The sequence below is a fragment of the Pollachius pollachius genome (genome assembly GCF_949987615.1).
Source record: "Pollachius pollachius genome assembly, chromosome: 1".
In the NCBI taxonomy this organism is placed as follows: domain Eukaryota; kingdom Metazoa; phylum Chordata; class Actinopteri; order Gadiformes; family Gadidae; genus Pollachius; species Pollachius pollachius.
The window spans coordinates 16,693,725-16,712,706 of NC_136934.1; the positions used below are offsets into that span (position 1 = coordinate 16,693,725).

At 42.5% G+C, this 18,982-nt stretch overlaps 1 protein-coding gene across 1 annotated transcript in view; it reads right to left on the reverse strand.

The window, feature by feature from the left end:
* The window catches only part of grid2 (glutamate receptor, ionotropic, delta 2), a gene marked incomplete at both ends in the record, with an annotated part of 386,075 nt that overhangs the window by 313,790 nt on the left and 53,303 nt on the right, over nt 1–18,982 (reverse strand). The window contains one exon of the mRNA XM_079730216.1: nt 1,089–1,244. Within this exon, the coding sequence (XP_079586342.1) occupies nt 1,089–1,244 (156 nt within the window). The remainder of the gene's footprint in view (nt 1–1,088; nt 1,245–18,982) is intronic.

The following is an 18,982-nucleotide window of genomic DNA, read 5'->3' on the forward strand; positions in this document are numbered from 1 at the left end:
ACACATGCTATGAAACTAAATTGCCTGGTGGGTCCTGTGCCCATGAGAATGGCCAACCTTAATCCCTGTTTGTCTCAAACGCCACATCAACATCTGATTAAGTATATGACCGCCCGGAACCTGGTGCATATCTTATTGCATCTAGTTTTACATTAGCTACATGCATCGTGAGTGTTTGGAAGACTAGTAGTAAACAAATACATTTATTTCTACATTTGATCTAATATGTAAGGGATAATCACCGAGAGGCAGGGCAATAAACTGTTTGATATGCCCGGATCGTGGACTGCTTGCCGCCCGTGACGAAGGCGAGGTTGGTAACCTTCCATTATATACCTTCCATTCGTATTGCATCCTTATTAAATATATACTCTGTTTGAGTTCATCTCCCTAAAAAAGTAGTCTCCTTTAATTACGATCGATCAAACATGCAAGTTCCTTATTCCAAATAATTTTTATTTGCATTAAATGTTATGTTCGCTCTTTAACCAGTCCTCAAATGTCTTCCCTACTCCAAATACCTTAAAATAAGCAATGAATGTTTAGAACGCTGCAATGTTTAGAACTACGGTGAATAACGTTAGCTCAGCTGTAGCTTATTAGTTTCTATAGCAACCACACAAGGATGCATCTGATCACTAGTTTAATAACGTAGTTGCTACATTGTATCTCGCCTGCGAAACTATGTATCGACTGACCCCGATAGATTTCCGACACATTTTTGGAACTTTTTCAAACAAGGTTTATTTTTACAATGGACCTCATGTTTGAAATTTCTGTGATAGAAAAAAATACAAGTGGCGTATTGATCTACAATTTGATGACGCTGTGCTCAGTCAGCAGCAAGTACAACCGTCAAGTCGGCGGGCAACCTGCCGGGTTAATGCCCTCCTCCCAGCCAATCAGAATCAAGCATTCTTAAACAAAGTAGAATAATTACATGTAGTATAAGACCACTTACCCAAGGCCAGACAAGGAGTTGGACTTAAGACCATTGCAAGCCCTGTGCGCTAATCCATTACCAGTAACGATAACAGTAAACCAATACATAGATCAGACGTCGCTCTTGCTTTCTACAAGGGTCATACCTTCTTGCACAGCCTGGAAGGGGTTGTTTCCGTCCACAAACTCCACCGAGATGGTGATCTTCTCCGTCTCCAGGATCTCGTTGTTGAGGTTGAGGTCGGCCACCGCCATGCGGAACACCTCGTCATCCTTACGGGCTGACTCATCAAAGATGGCTCCTGCGAAGACACACACAAAAAAAAAACAGACTTGTTAACAACATGGTTGGGACTTTGAAATAAGGTTAGTTTTTTCCCTTCTCTCCCCTTAAGTAGAGTCTTAAGTAGAGTTCAACAGCCAAGTGAAAATGGAACAAAAGAGTGTCCACGCAGGTCAAGGCGATGTATAAGGACTGAACATTTGTGTTCCAAAAGGTGGAAGAGGGAAGGAAGAAAAGCCATTTGGGGGGGCTGACAGATGTGTGGTCACTTCGTTGTGGTTGATTACACATGCAATTAGCCTTATGTACTTGCCTCTATTTCCACTTCACATTAGCCACTTTTTAGAGCCTCATTTTATCCCAGTTTATTTCCAAAATCTGGTGAGCAAGTAATTGTCTAAGCTGAGCTAATGGAACATAGCTAACTGCATTTTACTGACCAGAACATATAGTTGGTTTCTGTGTGTGTTTGTGTCTTTATGTATGTACATTTCCTCAACTAAAATGGTAAATTCATGTAAAAAGAGCTGTCTGTGGTACCACCCAAATAATTGTTGCTCTTATATATAAAATATATCAAAGAAAAAATCTGTTTAACTACACTCTAAACCATTTGACACCCTTCAGTCTCCTTGGCAAAAGCCCTTGATAGAAATCACATTAACACAATATTTGCTCCATCATTATACTGTCGCCTTCAATTCCCCACTCCATCCTCCTGCCATCCAAGCCCTCAAGCCCCCCAAGTGATCGAGTTGCGATGATTTAATTACCACGCAGTATAGATGAGGAGGTGATGCAATCAGCTCGCGCTGACAGAGCAGAAGACCACAGCAGGATAAAACCCCATAAAAAAATAAACACTTATTCATTAGCCATTGCATTAGCGCTGATGACGTGGCTAGGAGGGAGCATTACCAAAAATCTCTCAGGTGGGCCCATCTATATGTATATATATGCACGCCTTGAGGAGAGAGTGCACTTGAGTGGCGGAGAAGATGGCGGAAGAGTAGGATTGAGATGCAGAGGACAGAAATGGACATAAGGGGAACGACACATGATGATACCAAAAAAAGAGGAAAGGGATGAGGCAAGTTTGAAGCAGCTTCAAATCTCCCACTGAATAACCTCAGGTGCTATATTTATGTGCTCGTGATTTTTCTTCCATTCTGTTAGCGCACTAACTGATTAATGCCGCTTTGGTGAGGCTGACACAGTGTGTAATATATATCACAAAGGCTCATAAATGAAACGTGAAATAAAATACTTTTTAGAGATTTAATGGGTCATAAAGAATATACATTTTCTAGCCCATCAATATATTCCATATGCATGCGATAAACTTTGAGCTTAAAATGACTATTAAAAGACATAAATTAGCAGGTGATACAGAGACAAAGAGAGGAACCCGGGACGGTGTGCGGACTAGAGACGTCATGGAGGCTTGGCCCCCAAGATCATAAGATGAGTCAACATTATCGTAACAGAAAGGGATATAAAAATCCCCTATGCCATTGACAATAATATCAGGGGACATCAGGGAAACTACCAGACAAACAAGTAGCAACACCCAGGCACACACACACAATGAACCAAATGACAAAAAGTAACCTACAGTCGCTCCTCATTGAATGATACAATTATAAAATTGTGGGCTCTTCCATCAAGTTCCCACAGTAAACATATTAAGAAAGGACCGCTGAACACTTGAGAAAGTTAATTCCGTTCCCTATGTTTCACACTCTCTCTCTTGTTACGTGACTCAGTATTGAAACTATTCCACCGATTGTGATCAGTGATCAAGACCCCGGAATCGATTGTTAGGGACATACAATTATACGGGTTGAGATTAATAAGCGATGCTCTCTCTCTCATTCTCAGTCTTTCATGTGGTGCGCTCTTCTCCTTTGTGGGTCTCTTACAGCAATTACCTTCCCTCTCTCCCTCCCTCATCCCCAATCCTTCTCCTGCTACCTGTGCAGGGGTCGTGCTGTGATTAATCAGTCTTTGAGCTGTGATTAAAAACGACACTAGGCCGCTCTATCCATACTCTGTGGGCTGGCAGGGAACAAAGAAAAGCAAAGCAGGGAGGAGAGAGAGAGGGTAAGAGGTAGAGAGGGTAAGAGGTAGAGAGGTAGAGAGATAGAACAGGAGGAAGAAAGAAAGAGAGAGCAAGGAAGGGAGGCGGTCGCCAGGAGAGGGAGAGGGATAGAGAGAAAGAGAGAGAAGGACAAGGAATGAGAGTGAGGAGACAGAAGAGGAGGGAGGGACAAGGAGAGATTGATAACAATTAAAGTAGGACTTAATGTAAATGTGAGGGTGTGTGTGAGACCAGAAGGAAAAATCTTCCACCTTCAACAACACATAGCAACATAGGTGACCTTAAGTCGGTGCACTATCCTAAATGTGGAGGCTCAAAATCGATTGGTTGAGAGGTTTTGATCAAACAGATGCCCATGGCAAGTGTCGGGTATTCATTTGCCGGTTTGTTAGCACCCATAAAGAAGCAATAAATACCATTGTATCACCACAGGCTGTGGGTGTGGAACAGAGGCACTTGCCAGGTATAGGAGACCAAGAACAAAATGGCTGAAAGAAATAAAATACAATATTTTTATTATATCAGTAGTAGTGCAAATGTGTGTAATTTCTTAATGTTCTTCATGGCTCACTTGAAAGTGAGTGTAATAGTAGTCTATTACACTGCACTAAATGATATATTTTCCATTTGTTGAATTCAACTCACTCAAAATAAATATATAAATACTCTTGAGAATACTACTGAGAATGTATTACATTTCTTACCTCTATACTGAAAACACCAAAATTATTATTATTTAAAACTGCTGTTTTAAATAATTCTAAAAGACTGCCCGCAGTGCTTGTAACTCAGTCTTGATAAACCTGCACTAACCAGAGGTTGTTGTCAAAGTTAGACAAAGGTAGAACTCTAGCCTGGAAGAATAATTCATGGCTTTAGCAATTCATTTTCAATACGCCGGGAAAATGTCATGCTGTCTTTCCTTTGAGAGTAAACAGTGGCTTGACCTGAGCAGCTGCATTGCAACAGTCTGATTGTATGAATTATGAAGTAGGAAACTGTTGCAACCCGTGATTACAACCACCCACTTGTCGCTTGCAATCATAGGTAATTAAAATCCTGGGTTAAGATGACCTATGGATAGCAAAGGCATGGAAATCAACCAGTGACAATTAAAGCTACAGGATGAGACAAGGCGCTTCGTAATCTTCTCAATAAATTGATTCCATAAATAGAGTAAACATTATATATCGGTTGCTTCCCATGATGACAGAACTAGCAAATGTTGATGGCTGATTGTAATGACATTATTTATGGATACAAATTTAATCTGTGTTTCTGAATTAATCCATACTATTTTTATTTAATAAAAGACTCATCTAGAATAAAATGCCTATCGCCTAACAACTATCATTCTGCTAAATATGTTGCAAAGTGTGTGTGGCTGATGGCTGGTTTGAGGAGCGAGTCCGACTGATTTGAGTCTGAGACCAGCAGAACAGGTTAAACAAGACATCACCAGACACATTCACACACTTGCGTGGCAAGGTGGAGTATCATTTTTTTCATGTATCATTTTCGGTCAATTTATAAAACGGTTTTCCAACATGACAATTATGTTTCCTTGTCTGAAGCATGGACCATGCTACATACAGTATTCGTAAAGGGTTGTCTTGCTTTCCTAATTTTCTTCCTGTAATATAGATTGATAACACAACACTGTTTACGTGATAAAAGAATGATAAAAAGGCCCCTCTCACAGTTTGGCCAGAAGTCACATACACACACACAGCACCTGTGTGTGAAGAAGAGGGCCCTCTTCTTCACACACAGGCAGGACTCACAAGATGCGACATGACTCTAATGAGTGTGAGGTTGTGCTGTACACACACACACCTTGATCTATTGCTGACTGGTGACAAGGCCAAGCAGGAAGTGTTGTCGCACATGGTGATGTCTCTCTCTCTCTCTCTCTCTCTCTCTCTCTCTCTCTCTCTCTCTCTCTCTCTCTCTCTCTCTCTCTCTCTCTCTCTCTCTCTCTCTCTCTCTCTCTCTCTCTCTCTCTCTCTCTCTCTCTCTCTCTCTCTCTCTCTCTCTCTCTCTCTCTCTCTCTCTGAATGACAATGAGATATTTATAGAAAGCAGGGGACAGGTAGATGGAAGAGGTAGCTTGGAGAAAAGAGAGGGCAATATAAGAGTGGTGTATCTTTACCCACTATGCTGCAGGTAAAGATACAGTAAATGGTAATCACTACATTTAAATCATTCAGGTGATACTGTTACTGTTCCACTTACCCAAATACATCTTCACATTGTTTTGAAATTGTTCAGATAATGTGAGTGATCAAAACTTGCCATCTATCTACATGTCATGAGCAGACAGAAATGAGGATGATGAATGTCAATCAAAATATATTAATAAGACTAATCAAATACCTTGTAAATGAGCACTGTAGACACAACTAGTTTGCATAACGCATATCATGTGCCTATGTATGTGCAAGTTTGGATGTGTATATGTGTGCAGGTTCATATATGTGTTCACGTATGCGTGCATGTGTGTTTTCGTCTGCTGTGTGTGCGCACCATTACATTATATGCTATATTTCCTCCCTTGTGTGCTAATGGACAAAAAATCCTGTAATGTGATTTGTGCAAGAAAAATCTCCCACTCCCAACCCCCTACAAATCCCCCCTTCCCTCCCCCCTCCCTTTCCCTCCCCCCTCCCTTTCTTCTTCCATTATAAGCGTCTACATTAATTTGCTCCGTCGTCGTTAGCGGGCCGAGTGGCTGAGAGAGTGCGCTGTCAAAGTTCACCCGTGATTCGGCCCTTTGTCACGCTGTCAGATCAGGCTCCGTCAAGGTCGTTGCCTCTTCCCCCCATTCCAGATGCTCCTCCTCCTCCTCATCCTCTCTGAGGAAGACCACACACCTAAAAGGAGGAGGGCCCCCCTCCCCCCTCCCTTATCTAATTATGTAGACTTAAGTTTCCTCCTGCTACGTTATAAAAGGCTCTTTGTGTTTTTTTACACAGGAATAATTTGCCTTCATGGCCTTGTTCCTGTTCTACCTCTTCCCTTTTGTTTGATTTTTTCCGCATATATTTCTCTCCCTCCTCCCCTCCCTTGTTTTCTCCTCCCTGATTTGTTTTCCTGTGCGGTTTTCTGATCATTTTCTCATTTTTTATTGGCTCATTTCAGTTCACGCCCCGCCCCCTTTTCACACTCATTGTCATCCATGTTTACCCAGTTTCCTAACCCCCACCCCGTCCCCATATCTACAGACCGACCATTTCCAATTCCTCACCAGTGGACTGCTTCCCTGACACACACCTTGAAGACCAATGCCAGCGGTTCTTTCTCCCATTGATGCTCTCATGATGAACACCTACCAGCTATGGGAAAGGCTTGGTAGGTACCAAGCCTTTCCCATAGCTTCCATTACCCTTTCGGCTCTCAATCCACTTGCTCATGAGGTAAGGGAACTCTGCGTACTCAACCATAAGTCTCTCTGGTACTAATTACCCAGAATGCTGATGAGGTGATTTACAACCGAAATGGATGAAAACAAATAACCTGATCGACAAATCCCGATGCTCTCAATTAAACCTGAAATTTCACGACCTGAGCAATTGGAAAACCAAATGAAAAGCTGATGACAGATGCATACCCATAAATCTCCTTTTTGTCAGAGACTTTTTGGCCACCTTGGTCTGAGCATTAGCCATTTGTGAAATGCGGCTGATTCCGCAGCAACCAAGCGGGGCTTGGCAGTGGACTTGCTGGCTCGGATCCACGTCAGCTCCACTGTAGCCTGACCACTGCCGGTGTATCACCAAATGCTAATGAGATGGACGGGCACGCCTTCCCTGCAGTGGCTGAAGAGGACCACGGGTGTACATTCAGCTAGGCTATGCTATGGATACTGTACACAGCAGCCCCTGCTTTAACAGCCACCTCCTTTATGGCAGTAGGGTTGTAAGGTAAAACGATAGGGTTATATAGAGTCTTCGGTGTTCACCACAAGGTCATGGGCTGAATTTCTGCGATTCAGCCCAGCTCTGGTGTAAGAGGCCTCCGTTGCTCTGTCCATGCCTTTTTGCTCCTCTCCCTTTGTACTCATGAATTACGCACTCTCTTAGCTCTCTCTGCTTAGCTCGGTGTGTTCCCCTTCTCACCTCACTCTCTCCAGTCTTCTCCGCTCTCCACCCATACCTTACTGTCAGCCCCTCTCTCTCTCCCTTCCCTTGACGCGCTTACTCTCACTCTTTTCCTTGCCAATCCCTTATTTTCGTACGTCTCCTGCTCCTCCGTGTTCCCTGAGTCATCCTACTACCCTCCATCCCCCTCCCTCTCTCTCTTTTTATCGTTCTTTCTCCACTCTGCTATCTTCTTGGCTCCATTTCCTTTTTTCAGCACTTTCTACTTGTGTGCTTCCTCTCCTCCTCCTTCTCTTCTCCTTTTTTGCTCGATCTAGAGTCTGTATTAATCCTAATCCTAGCGGCCGATCCCCTCCATCAATGTGCTAGGCTTGCTATTTGCTTCAAAATATTTTTGGTCTTCTTTATCTTTTCTCTTTTTAACTTATCCATGTAACAATTAATTTGAGGGAACATGAAGAGCTTATCCACACATGCAAAAATCACAATGCTAAAGACAAATGAGGTGTGTTCAATATGCATGTGTGTGTGTCTGTGTGTCCTCAGTTTGCGTGTATTAGTGAGAGCATTTACTTCATTTAACAACATCAGAAGATTGTGCCTTCCCTTCCAATAGGAAATGCATTCAGGCAGAGAATGAGAGACAATCATTGAGTGAGACACTGAACAGAGGGGTGGAGAATAGAGACAGCAGACGCAGTGAGAGCGTGAATGGAGTAGGACTGAGAGATAAATGTAGAGTGCTAATGTAAGAGTTACCTTAGGACATATAATGAGGGACGTCAAATAGGGGGCAGAAATAAGCAACCGATAAGAACGCCTTTTGTATTTATTTATTTTTTCAGAAACCTTTGAAAAAATGCTGAACACTGATGGGGTTGATACCTTATATCTGGCATTTTGAGACATTCCTCTCAAGAACCTTGAGTCTTTAAGCTTCAGTTCTGATTACCGCTGAACACTTGAGAAGGATTTGCCTGAGAGTGCTCGTAAGAAGCAGCAGATTTGTGAATATCATGCATGTCATATTATATTTCAGGGAAGGGATGGATCTTCTTAATAGTTAAACTGTCATCTCCCTCAGTGTGTTAGAGATTACTCCAGATTACCCCTTTACATGTTATCGAAAAATGTTACCCACACTGCACATAGTACAACAATGTTTCCATCCCCATATATCACTTTCATTTCAATTATTTTTACTTAGCCTGGGACCACTTTTGTGGTCCCAGGCTCACCCCTTTCACACACAAACACACACACACACCCACACACACACACACACACACACACACACAAACACGCACACACCCTTTCCCCTCGATTGTCACGGAAGCACAGTGCACGCTGGAAGATGTTGGGTCCTTGATACTGTGGCACAAGTGTTCCTTTAAGGGAACAGTGATTAAAAACCGAATTGCATGACCTACATACACGTTGGACACACACACACACTAGACAGAACACACACAGGCACACACACTATAGAGCTATGATATATATCTGCCATTTACCAGTGTTTAATAGCCATCTATTGACCCTTAATGCATGATTGTTGATCAATACAGCATAATGCAATCTCCTGCTACACTGTTCATGAGTGTCTGCGTGTGCGTGTGTGTTTGTGGCTTTGTGCGGTACCCTCTAATCTTTTACGCTTCTGTTTCTTCATCAAACTCTCCACCCACGCACAACACTCCATTGTCCTCATATTCCCCTCCGTTGCCACACTCCATTTTTCTTATTTATCAGCTTATGTAATTTATGCCATATCTGCTATTCTCTCTCTCCCTCTCTTCAACCCCCCTCTATCTATTCTCCCACTCCCCAACCCGCTCTCTTGTATCCTTCCTCCCCTTCTGGGTCTCCCATCCCTCCTTTTGAAACAAAATGCATAACTGCAAATAGTAAGTAAATATAGGACTACATACACACAAACAAAAAGACACAAATACACACCGCTTCCCACAGAATTGCAGACACACACACATTCATATTCATTACCAGCAGTTTGACGTTGATGAAATTATAAAGAGTATAATACACACTTCTCCATCTGCATACCCCTTAGCAACAGCAATCCTAGGGGTTATAATACACACACACATTGACACAAAAGACCCACACGCTTGAGTGAGTGAACAAATACCCATGCCATGCGCATTGCTATTAAGATAACATCTGCTGACCTGACTGGGGGCTGTACAAGCATAACTAAATAGTCACGGCTATGAACGTGCTATTGCAACTATGAACCCGAAACACAGACAGACACAGACACACACACACACACACACACACACACACACACACACACACACACACACACACACACACACAGACAGGTCTTGATGAGTAGCATTAAGGGGAATAATAGTTATGGTCTCCTAATGAATGATCGTGTTGAATTAATAGATTTTCATTGGACAACATCATCCATCTCAATAAGAGCATGATGGATTGTGTAAACACTCCGAAATGCGCACGGGCGTCCAGATTATCCCCTGTAAAATCAGTCATGTAAAATCATTCATGTTAAACCAGCCCTCTTAATGCGTTATTGAAATTCCATCATGTGGCAACCGTGGAGGTTCCATGATTGCCAGGCCAATATAACAGGAGTGCAGCGACCCAGAAGGGAAACCAACGGTCACATGGGGGATCCACTGCAGCTGGGCAATCTAGGAGGCTTTTTCGGTAGTATTAACGGTAAAAGAGAAAAATGTATAACTGCGGTTTGGTGGACATATTCTTGCTTTATCAGCATGGTGGCGTCCCCGGCGGGAATTGAATCCTTAACTCTGGCGGTGTTAGTGCCGGCTCTACCAATTGAGCTACCAGTGGGTCACAAATTTAGCGTGTGTGTATTTAGCACATGGCCGGCAGTGTGTGAGTGCATATGAATGTTTGCCAAAGTGTCAGCACAGTGTGGTAGGTTAAAGTCGGAATCTTGCTTTCATGCCACTTGCTTTTCTTGAAAACAGTATGAGATGGTTTTTTTTCATGCATTACGTTCTCACCATTTTAGACTGCAATTCTCCAACGTGTTGTGCCTGTACTGTAGAAGCTCACAGCAGATGAAGCGGGCCCACACACACACACATCCAAGATCATAAGCTGCCTGCTTCCTTGCCAAACAGCCTGCAACCATCCAGCCACAATACAGTCAGCCAGCCCCCATTCAGCCAGAATTCACACCCCATCGGCTATCCAGCATCCACCCAACCACTACACCGGCCAGGCAGCCACCACCCCATCCTGCCAGGTCATCTGAATGTGTCAGCAGAACCACTCCCTTCCTCCCCCCTGTCCCTCCCACACACACACACACACACACACACACACACACACACACACACACACACACACCTGGGTGTGCCTGTTGGTTTATTCATCACTGCAGTAAGCTGCGGTTGGCCTCAGGACTCCCACGGAGCCGCATATGGAACATATAGGTGGCAGGACTGTGTGTGTGTGTGTGTGCGTCCGTGCGTGTCTGCGTTTTGATCAATGCATGGGTTTCTTGGCCATGTTTTTATGTATGAGGGTGTCGCAGAACATAATTCACAATTGCTCCTTTGTTTATAAAATCTCTTGAGTGAGTGCCAGGTCAGTCTACAAGGAATTGATTTGTGTGCGTGTGAGTGTGCGTACGTGTTTGTGTGTATTTGTGTGTGTGTGTGTGTGTGTGTGTGTGTGCATGCACACATGCGTGTACATGTGTCTGTGTCCGTGTCTTTGTGTTCATCGAAGCAACCTGACTTGTCACTTTGGTTTAGGCTGACCTGCGGATAATTCCTCCACTTTCACCTCCATCCCGACATTTAAAAGCAGGTGCACGGCCTTCAGTGAGAAGCACAATAGAATCACTTGCCAGGAATCCCACGAGAACAAACACAGCTCCCAGAGAAGAATATGGGAAACATGATCCAATTCAGCCCACGTGTACAATATTGAAATCTCCTGTTGCTCCTCCTGGGTGTGGGTTTGTTTTTATAGCTACTCCAATTTCAATGCTGTATGCTTTGATTGTTTCCAGCCTCACTTGTAACGCATATCAATCCACTGGTATAAAATTTGGAGAAGACCCAGCTCAGAAGGAGATAACACATCCACCCATGTGAATATTGTTTTAATTGAGTTGCTAGACCTGAAAGCAAACAATTGCGGAACACGATGAGGTGTAGAGTTGGCAGTATATAATGATTTTCAACCTTGATAGTTATTTTAGGTAGATCATTTGTGTATTTGCCATAAAAATTGAATCAGCAGACTGCTCCATCGCTATCACCCAATTATTTATAATAGCTTAAAATGGCAGAGATAAGTTGAGGTGTGAACTCCCGCTATTCACCATTGAACTCCATTTATACTCTGAAGTGTATGATGTATATGTGAGAATTTGTTATAAAAGAGCCAATAAAAAGACCAAAAGAAAATCATTAAGGATTACAAAAATGGGTAGCGTAATGATACAAGAGACAGATTCAGATTAAATGTTGTAAAATAAAGCATTCAGAAATTCAGCAGAATCAACCCAAATAATTAGGATGCAGGCGTAACTGATAAGTTGACAACAGAGTTTCTAAAGCAATTTTGTATTGTACTACTTGCCCAACTATCCTAATGGGTTCAACTTCCGAAATGTTAAATCAATATCTTCATTTTTGAAGGCTAACATAATCTCACATTAAGCGAAGACAACTGCCATTGGAGCTCCTTTTGGGACCTTCCACGCACAGGAAGGGCCAAAGAGCTGGCATTGCTGATATGAAGCATTTTACATGGAGGACAAACACAAGGGAAGGCAGAGCTGTGTTCATTTTGACTGACTAAGCAGACCAGTGAGAGGCAAGTCTTTGTCTGAATGCACTGGATTTCCAATCAGTCTAACTGTGTGCCTTGCCAACCATTGATTCAGTTCAAAACCCATTCAGGCTTTCAGCACTTTCCCCTTGCCACCATTGTTCTTCAACATGATAACAGTGCACCAGTGCTGGCCATCAGCTTGTACCTCTGGGGGGTTTGATTGCTTTTTCGTTGCATTTGTTTTTGTTTATTGGTTTGTTTGATTCATTTTAGTGCTGGAATTATATTGCAATCCAAACTACCATCAATGTTGAATGTTTGAGCATTACCTTATGTGGCCAACAGAATGAAAAGTCACTCTAATTTGTTATTATTATTGTGAATTCTTTGATACATACATGTCTTAATGTCGGAGTGCATTCACGTGATTTACATGGAAAAAAACTAAGCAGTACTAGTATCTCCATGTCATTATTGTTTGACATCCTTTCTTCCCTTAAACTGAATCCTCCCCCCCACTATGAATCCCCCTTGGCCCCCAAACATGGGACCCCCAACACAGCGCTTATTTCGGTTTCAGACTTTTGTTTTCCACTTGTGTGGCCCCAGAACAGCAAGGAAACACAACAATAATACAAAGTCATCTCCAAGAGTTCTTTGAGTCCCTCGTTCCCTTCTCCCATCACGTTAGTTTCCTTCTCCCTCTTTTATTTCCTCTCTATTGTCCCTTCTTTCTCTCAATCATATTCTGATCCCCTGTATGAAGGTCATTCTCATTAGTGTCTTAATTAAAGCGGATTAAACAAACCAAAGTGCTGGAATCGAACATTTAATTAACTGTGAGAGACAAAACGGGGGAGGGTCTATAAGCATCATCAATAGGCCCCCCACTGATGCTGTCGATGGAAGCAGTTTTGCTTGATTTTACTCCAGCATTCACTTACATTCATTCTCTCTCCCTCTCCCTGAGCACCAACCACCACTTGTCTTCAATTTTGTTTCATTAGTCATTTATCGCTCTAACTGCCAAAATCTTGGCTGAATTAGAAGACGATTGTGTACAAATTGTTCAATAAATAAAGCTGCTGTTGACAACAGTCCATCCTGCTGTTTCAGGAGTAAACAAGAGAACATGGTGCACAGCCATACAGACATGGCTTGATACTCACCTCAGCCATCCAACTTATTATATATATTGTATTTCTACCTTAGACTGATGAGTATATCCTGAAGTCACCTTATTTTATAGCGTACAGTGAAGCCTCAATTTACCGGTGCAGCCGTCTCATGGTTTAGTTTGAGGGGAAATCATTGTATTCTTTCTGATACAGAAACTATTTCCACTCTGCGTTTCTTGGTTCAGTTGCTTAGATTCAGTTGAGAGGTTATGGTTTGTGGAAGCCTGTGATATTTGAAAGAAGCCTGCTCTGTGTCTTCTTCCGTGTTGTGACATTCTTAATGGGATTCAGCCTACCGCTCCAGTATATCGCCCTTTACCTTATTGTATTTTAACATTTCAGTGTTTGTTCATCCCTTTCCTTTATTCACCAATGTTCTATCTGCTGTACTTATACTGCACTCAAGCCAAATCCTAACTGCTGTCTCATTCTCTCCATCATCCCCTCTCCCATGTTCTAACCCTCAACAGATGGGTTTCATTTTATTTTCAGTCAGTGGCAGGTAGTAGCACAGATGCTTTGAATGGCTTCAGGTTCAAAGAGCTGAGCGAGAGCGTATGAGAAGAAGAGGAGGAAGGAAAATGAAAACATAACAAGAAACGAGGGTTAATAAATGTGTGTACATTTATTAGAGAAAGCAAAAGGTGAAGTGAGTGATATGGGACGTGGGCGTGTGTGCGTGTCCAGTATATTGTTTGCCTTCCTGTGTCCAGAAAGACAACATAACAAACATTTGTACACACACACACACACACACACACACACACACACACACACACACACACACACACACACACACACACACACACACACACACACACACACACACACACACTCCTAGATGTTCTTCATCTTTGTCCCTCGTCTGTCTTGGTTACCTGTCTCAGAGTGAATGTTTCTCACTCTCTAACCAGTCTCTCCAGAGGCAGAGCATAACATGGTGAATTCAGGAAAAAGGCAGCAGGACAGAACATAAAAGAAAATAATATAATCGTAGAAAGAAGAGAGGAAAGGCTGAAAAAGATGAAGGGGGTATAAGAAGAATAAATCATTATGGACTGAAGAGATAAAGAAAGTCTACAGCATGCAAAAGTGGAAATGAAAATAGGAAAGCAAGAAGAAGCCAGAGAGAGAGAGAGACAGAGCAAGAGAACGAGACAGAGACAGAAAGACAGACACAGACAGAGAGAGACAGACAGAGGCAGAGAGAGAGAGATAGTGATACCAAGGGAGAGAAAGAGATACAACAAAGGAGTAAGTAAGGGGATGGCTTGTGGAGGCATCAAGAGATAAACAGTCTGGAATGTCTCAGGCCCACTTAGGGGAACATTTGTTGAAGGGAGCCTGAGCAGTGAGCAGGAGACGGATCGGTGTTGCTCTCTCTCTGAGGGGCAGAGTGTATAGTCCCTGAATGATTTAACTGTGCAGGAAGTGTCAAGCTTTCTGCCGTAATCAGTGGCCAGCCTGGAACGTTGTGCGTTACCTCATACAGGCATACACTCAAGCGAGCGCAAATGAATGCACAGAGACACACATAAACTGTTACGTCCCCCTGGTGGAAATACATACAAATATCAATATTCTAACTCTCCTCAAAGATCCACTGGAATAGATCACAGAAAGAAGAATACATACAATAACACCTTCAGGAACACAAAAACACAAACACACACAAACCCATCAATATAACCGTCAATCTAGTCTTCTATATCTCTATGCTATTTCTCCCTGCTCTGCGCGTGCATGCGTGTGTGTGTTTGTGTCACTCTCAATGAAATACAGCATTGCGGGTGATTCAGTCGATTCCCATGGCCAAAGCTAAACTCAGATTCGACATTGCGTTCCACAACTTCAAAGGCGAGTGAGGGGTGAAAATATACGAGATTGTGCCACTCAACCAAGAAGACTCACATCACATACTTTTTCCGGCTTTGTCAACTTTCTCATTGTGTCCGTTCCTGTCCGTTTTATTACGTGTCATATATTTTTTTCATAGTTCAGCCTCATTCCCTTCTCCACCTATTATTCTGTTGGCTTTCATCTGGCTTTACCTTTTATTTTCCTTGAAGCCAATATATATATTTTCTTCGCTATCATCCTGCTTCTAAACTTTATTTTCTGATGTTATGCAATGTGGTTTGTTCTCAAAATGTAGTTGTCGGTCTATGCCCACAACTCTAATACAATCATGAGGTATTCAATGCTCCCTTAACGAAAAGCCCAGTTGAAAAGGAGCCAAGGTTTTTTTCATTGAGGATACAATGATAATAGTTGGGAATGATATTACCCATAATGCAGAGGTATTAACCTTGTGACATTCCACTGTAATCTGCACTCAATGTCCTAACCGTATTACTATTGAGCAGCGCATTATAGCAGTAACTTGTGAAATCCATTTTGTGGATAACATTTTCCATTTGGCAGGTATATTTTAGTTTAGCAAGTTGATGAAAAAAGTTCATCCAAAATAATACTGTCCTTATAAGCAGAAAAAATGAAATTCAAAGATATGCCATGGGAGGCTTTTATCAGTAAATTGAGTGTGTGTGTGTGTGTGTGTGTGTGTGTGTGTGTGTGTGTGTGTGTGTGTGTGTGTGTGTGTGTGTGTGTGTGTGTGTGTGTGTGTGCGTGCGCGTGTGTGTGTACATCTTTGAGAACAAAATGTCATGACGGCAAGCATATGCATGCGACAGTTTAAATGCAAAATAACCACAAGAGCATATTCAACGAAAGAGTGACCTGTTTGAAAATGTTTTCAATTGCCCCTAATCCAATAAATGATGGCTGCAAGACACTACCGCTGCTCATGAAATTCCAATGGGATGCACCCATTGCACACTTAGGACCCTCAGAGAATTATACAACACTTGCATGAGTCAGTCTTTATTAATCTTCCTGTGCTCACTGTCATATAACCACTTTTTTGCCGTTCAAAGTGTTTCACAATTACTTTGTCGTGAAGTTTGGCTACAAACAGTTCAGGCTAATTTCCCGAGTGTTTTAGTGTATTTATACCACTGGGAACACGTCATGGGGCTGATTAAAGACATCTGTTTGGTGTTCTGTGGTGTGCTGCGACTAGAATGAAAAATGAGAATATAAGAAGATACACAAGATGCTTTAGAAACGTCTCTATCTGGGAGAGAGTGGTTACCGTAACTATTGCATCAATCAAGTTGATAAATATTTCACTCCAAAGGAGCAAGTGTGTTTCTAAAGCTAACATATTATTCCATGGCTCGGTTTGTTCACATTGCCTTATATTTGGTTAACACATATTTTTATCTCAAGGTTGTTTTTATCATCATTTCGATTTGAAGGCTGCTCTGTGGCAGTGCTAAAATGCATGCACATACGCCACTATAGAGGCCCCCCTCCAAAGCCACGCCCCCAGGACAAATGACAAGCTTGCTAGCTTCAGCAATAGGTCTGCCTAGCCTAGAGGAAGACTCTGGTCACGAGCAATGACTGCACAGGCGGAGTTCTCCCAGGTAGCCGGATAGGTTGATACACATACATGCCATCCAATCATTTCATTCGGGAGGCATGAATTGATTAGCTTATTACAGGTCTGCGACAGCCGAAGATACTGAATTTTATTACCTTTTTTTCAACAGCGCATTTGATTAATTAATTTCTGTTAAGGTGAAGGTAATTTCAAATACATTGTCACAAAATGCTTCTTAAATGCATTGCATACCCCAGCTTTTAACTGGAGGTTCAGGAGCATGTCATACAAAAAAATTAAAATAATGAGGCACTACAATAAGCCGCGAGCCGTGACTGAAACGCGAGCCATAACTGAGCTGTTTACAAGTTACGGATGGAGTCTGGAGGTGATGTGGGGTACGTATTGTTTACTGTTAACATCTCAGATTACACAGTTCAGGCTGTTGCAGCTAGCTCATGGGAGAGACTGTATGACACTAGGCGGTACAACCTAAGACAATAAAAAAGAATTGCCTTCTGCGTTTTTGTTTTTTCTTTTCCCTTCATTGTACCGAACTCGTACCGAACCATGATGTCTGAACCGAGGTATGAACCGAACCGTGACTTCAGTGTACCGTTACACCCCTAATTGTTAGTAAGTGAAAGATTGATTGAGACCGTTAAAACGAGCTTGACAGAGAGTGTAGAAGAGTGTGAAAGACAGCAGCAGCTGAAGTGAATCACCTGATCTGAGTGTTGGGGGTTGATTCGCCAACTGACTCAAGAGGCTTATACGCGACCAACATCAATAAGAGCTGGCCACAGGCTGTGCCATTCAATTCCTGCATGGTGCCTGCAGTGTGCTGGCCTTGGAAACCACCCCCACACACCAGTCCACGTTCAAAGTCAGTTTGATCAACCTTGACCCTTGACGGCCTATCTTTATGACTGTGATGACCCCGATGTCAGCGCTAGCTTACCTAGCATTGCTGCCCAACCAAACTACTATGAGCACTAACAACACTGAGCACTAAAACACTGAGCGTGAGCAACATTCAGCATTAGCATCGTTCAGTGTGATTAGCATTCAGCAACTTGAGCGCGAGTGTGAGCAACATTGAGCAATACCAACATTGAGCTTTAGCAACGTTGAGCGCAAGAGATATTCAACACTAGTAAGGTTGAGTGCCAGCATTCACATGCTGGTATACCGTGATAGAATCCTCGTGCTAGCATCCCCACACTAGCATCCTCGCACCAGAATCCCCACACCAGCAACCCGACAATAACAACTTCCTGCTAGAAAGCTTGCGCTAGAATCCTCCTTTAATCAGGGATAAGGCCTTGAGCCTATACATTAACCAGAAGATAAGCTTATACATTGCAATGTTTGAAAAGGCTAACATTGTATAGTATGAGATGGAGGGATTTGGGGAAGGGGTGAGAACAGCATGCTATCTATTAAGCAGAGTGTCCAGTCCTCTGAGCTAACCTCCAGCCCGCCCGTCCATATCTCCCTGATCTCACGTCACTATGGCCCCCGGAGCTATTCTAAGCATGACTTACCAACTCATTCACTCACCCAACTACACACACACACACACACACACACACACACACACACACATAACCAAACAAGCATACACACAGCGGAATACAGAAAGAGTTCAAAAGAGAGACAGATATTGCTGTCAAAACCCAACAATTTTAAATCGATATTGTGAGATTTTAATTTTTATTGTCATTGAGTGTAAATTCCTTCTTCACGGTACTTAAAATAAATGAATCTGTAATTCTTTCTCATTGAAAGTTTTGTGAACAAATACTTGGTAGTGTCAAACGATAAAGCTGTGTTGTTTGATTATAAAAACGACAGATATGCTTCATGCCAGCGACAAAGCACTGAATGTAATGTTCCCACTGTAAACGGCAGGTAGACTCTGTTCAACTGACGGGACACCAGCCAAATGCAAGATTTCTAAACGACCACCCAAATTCAATGGAGGATAATGCAAAGCTACTGAAAGTCTTCTGAAGAGATTTACAATTGTACTCATTCTCATAGTCTCAACATATGCACACAATCCCGTCTCAGATAACAGTGCTTTATTCCTTTATCTTTATTTATGCATTGATATAT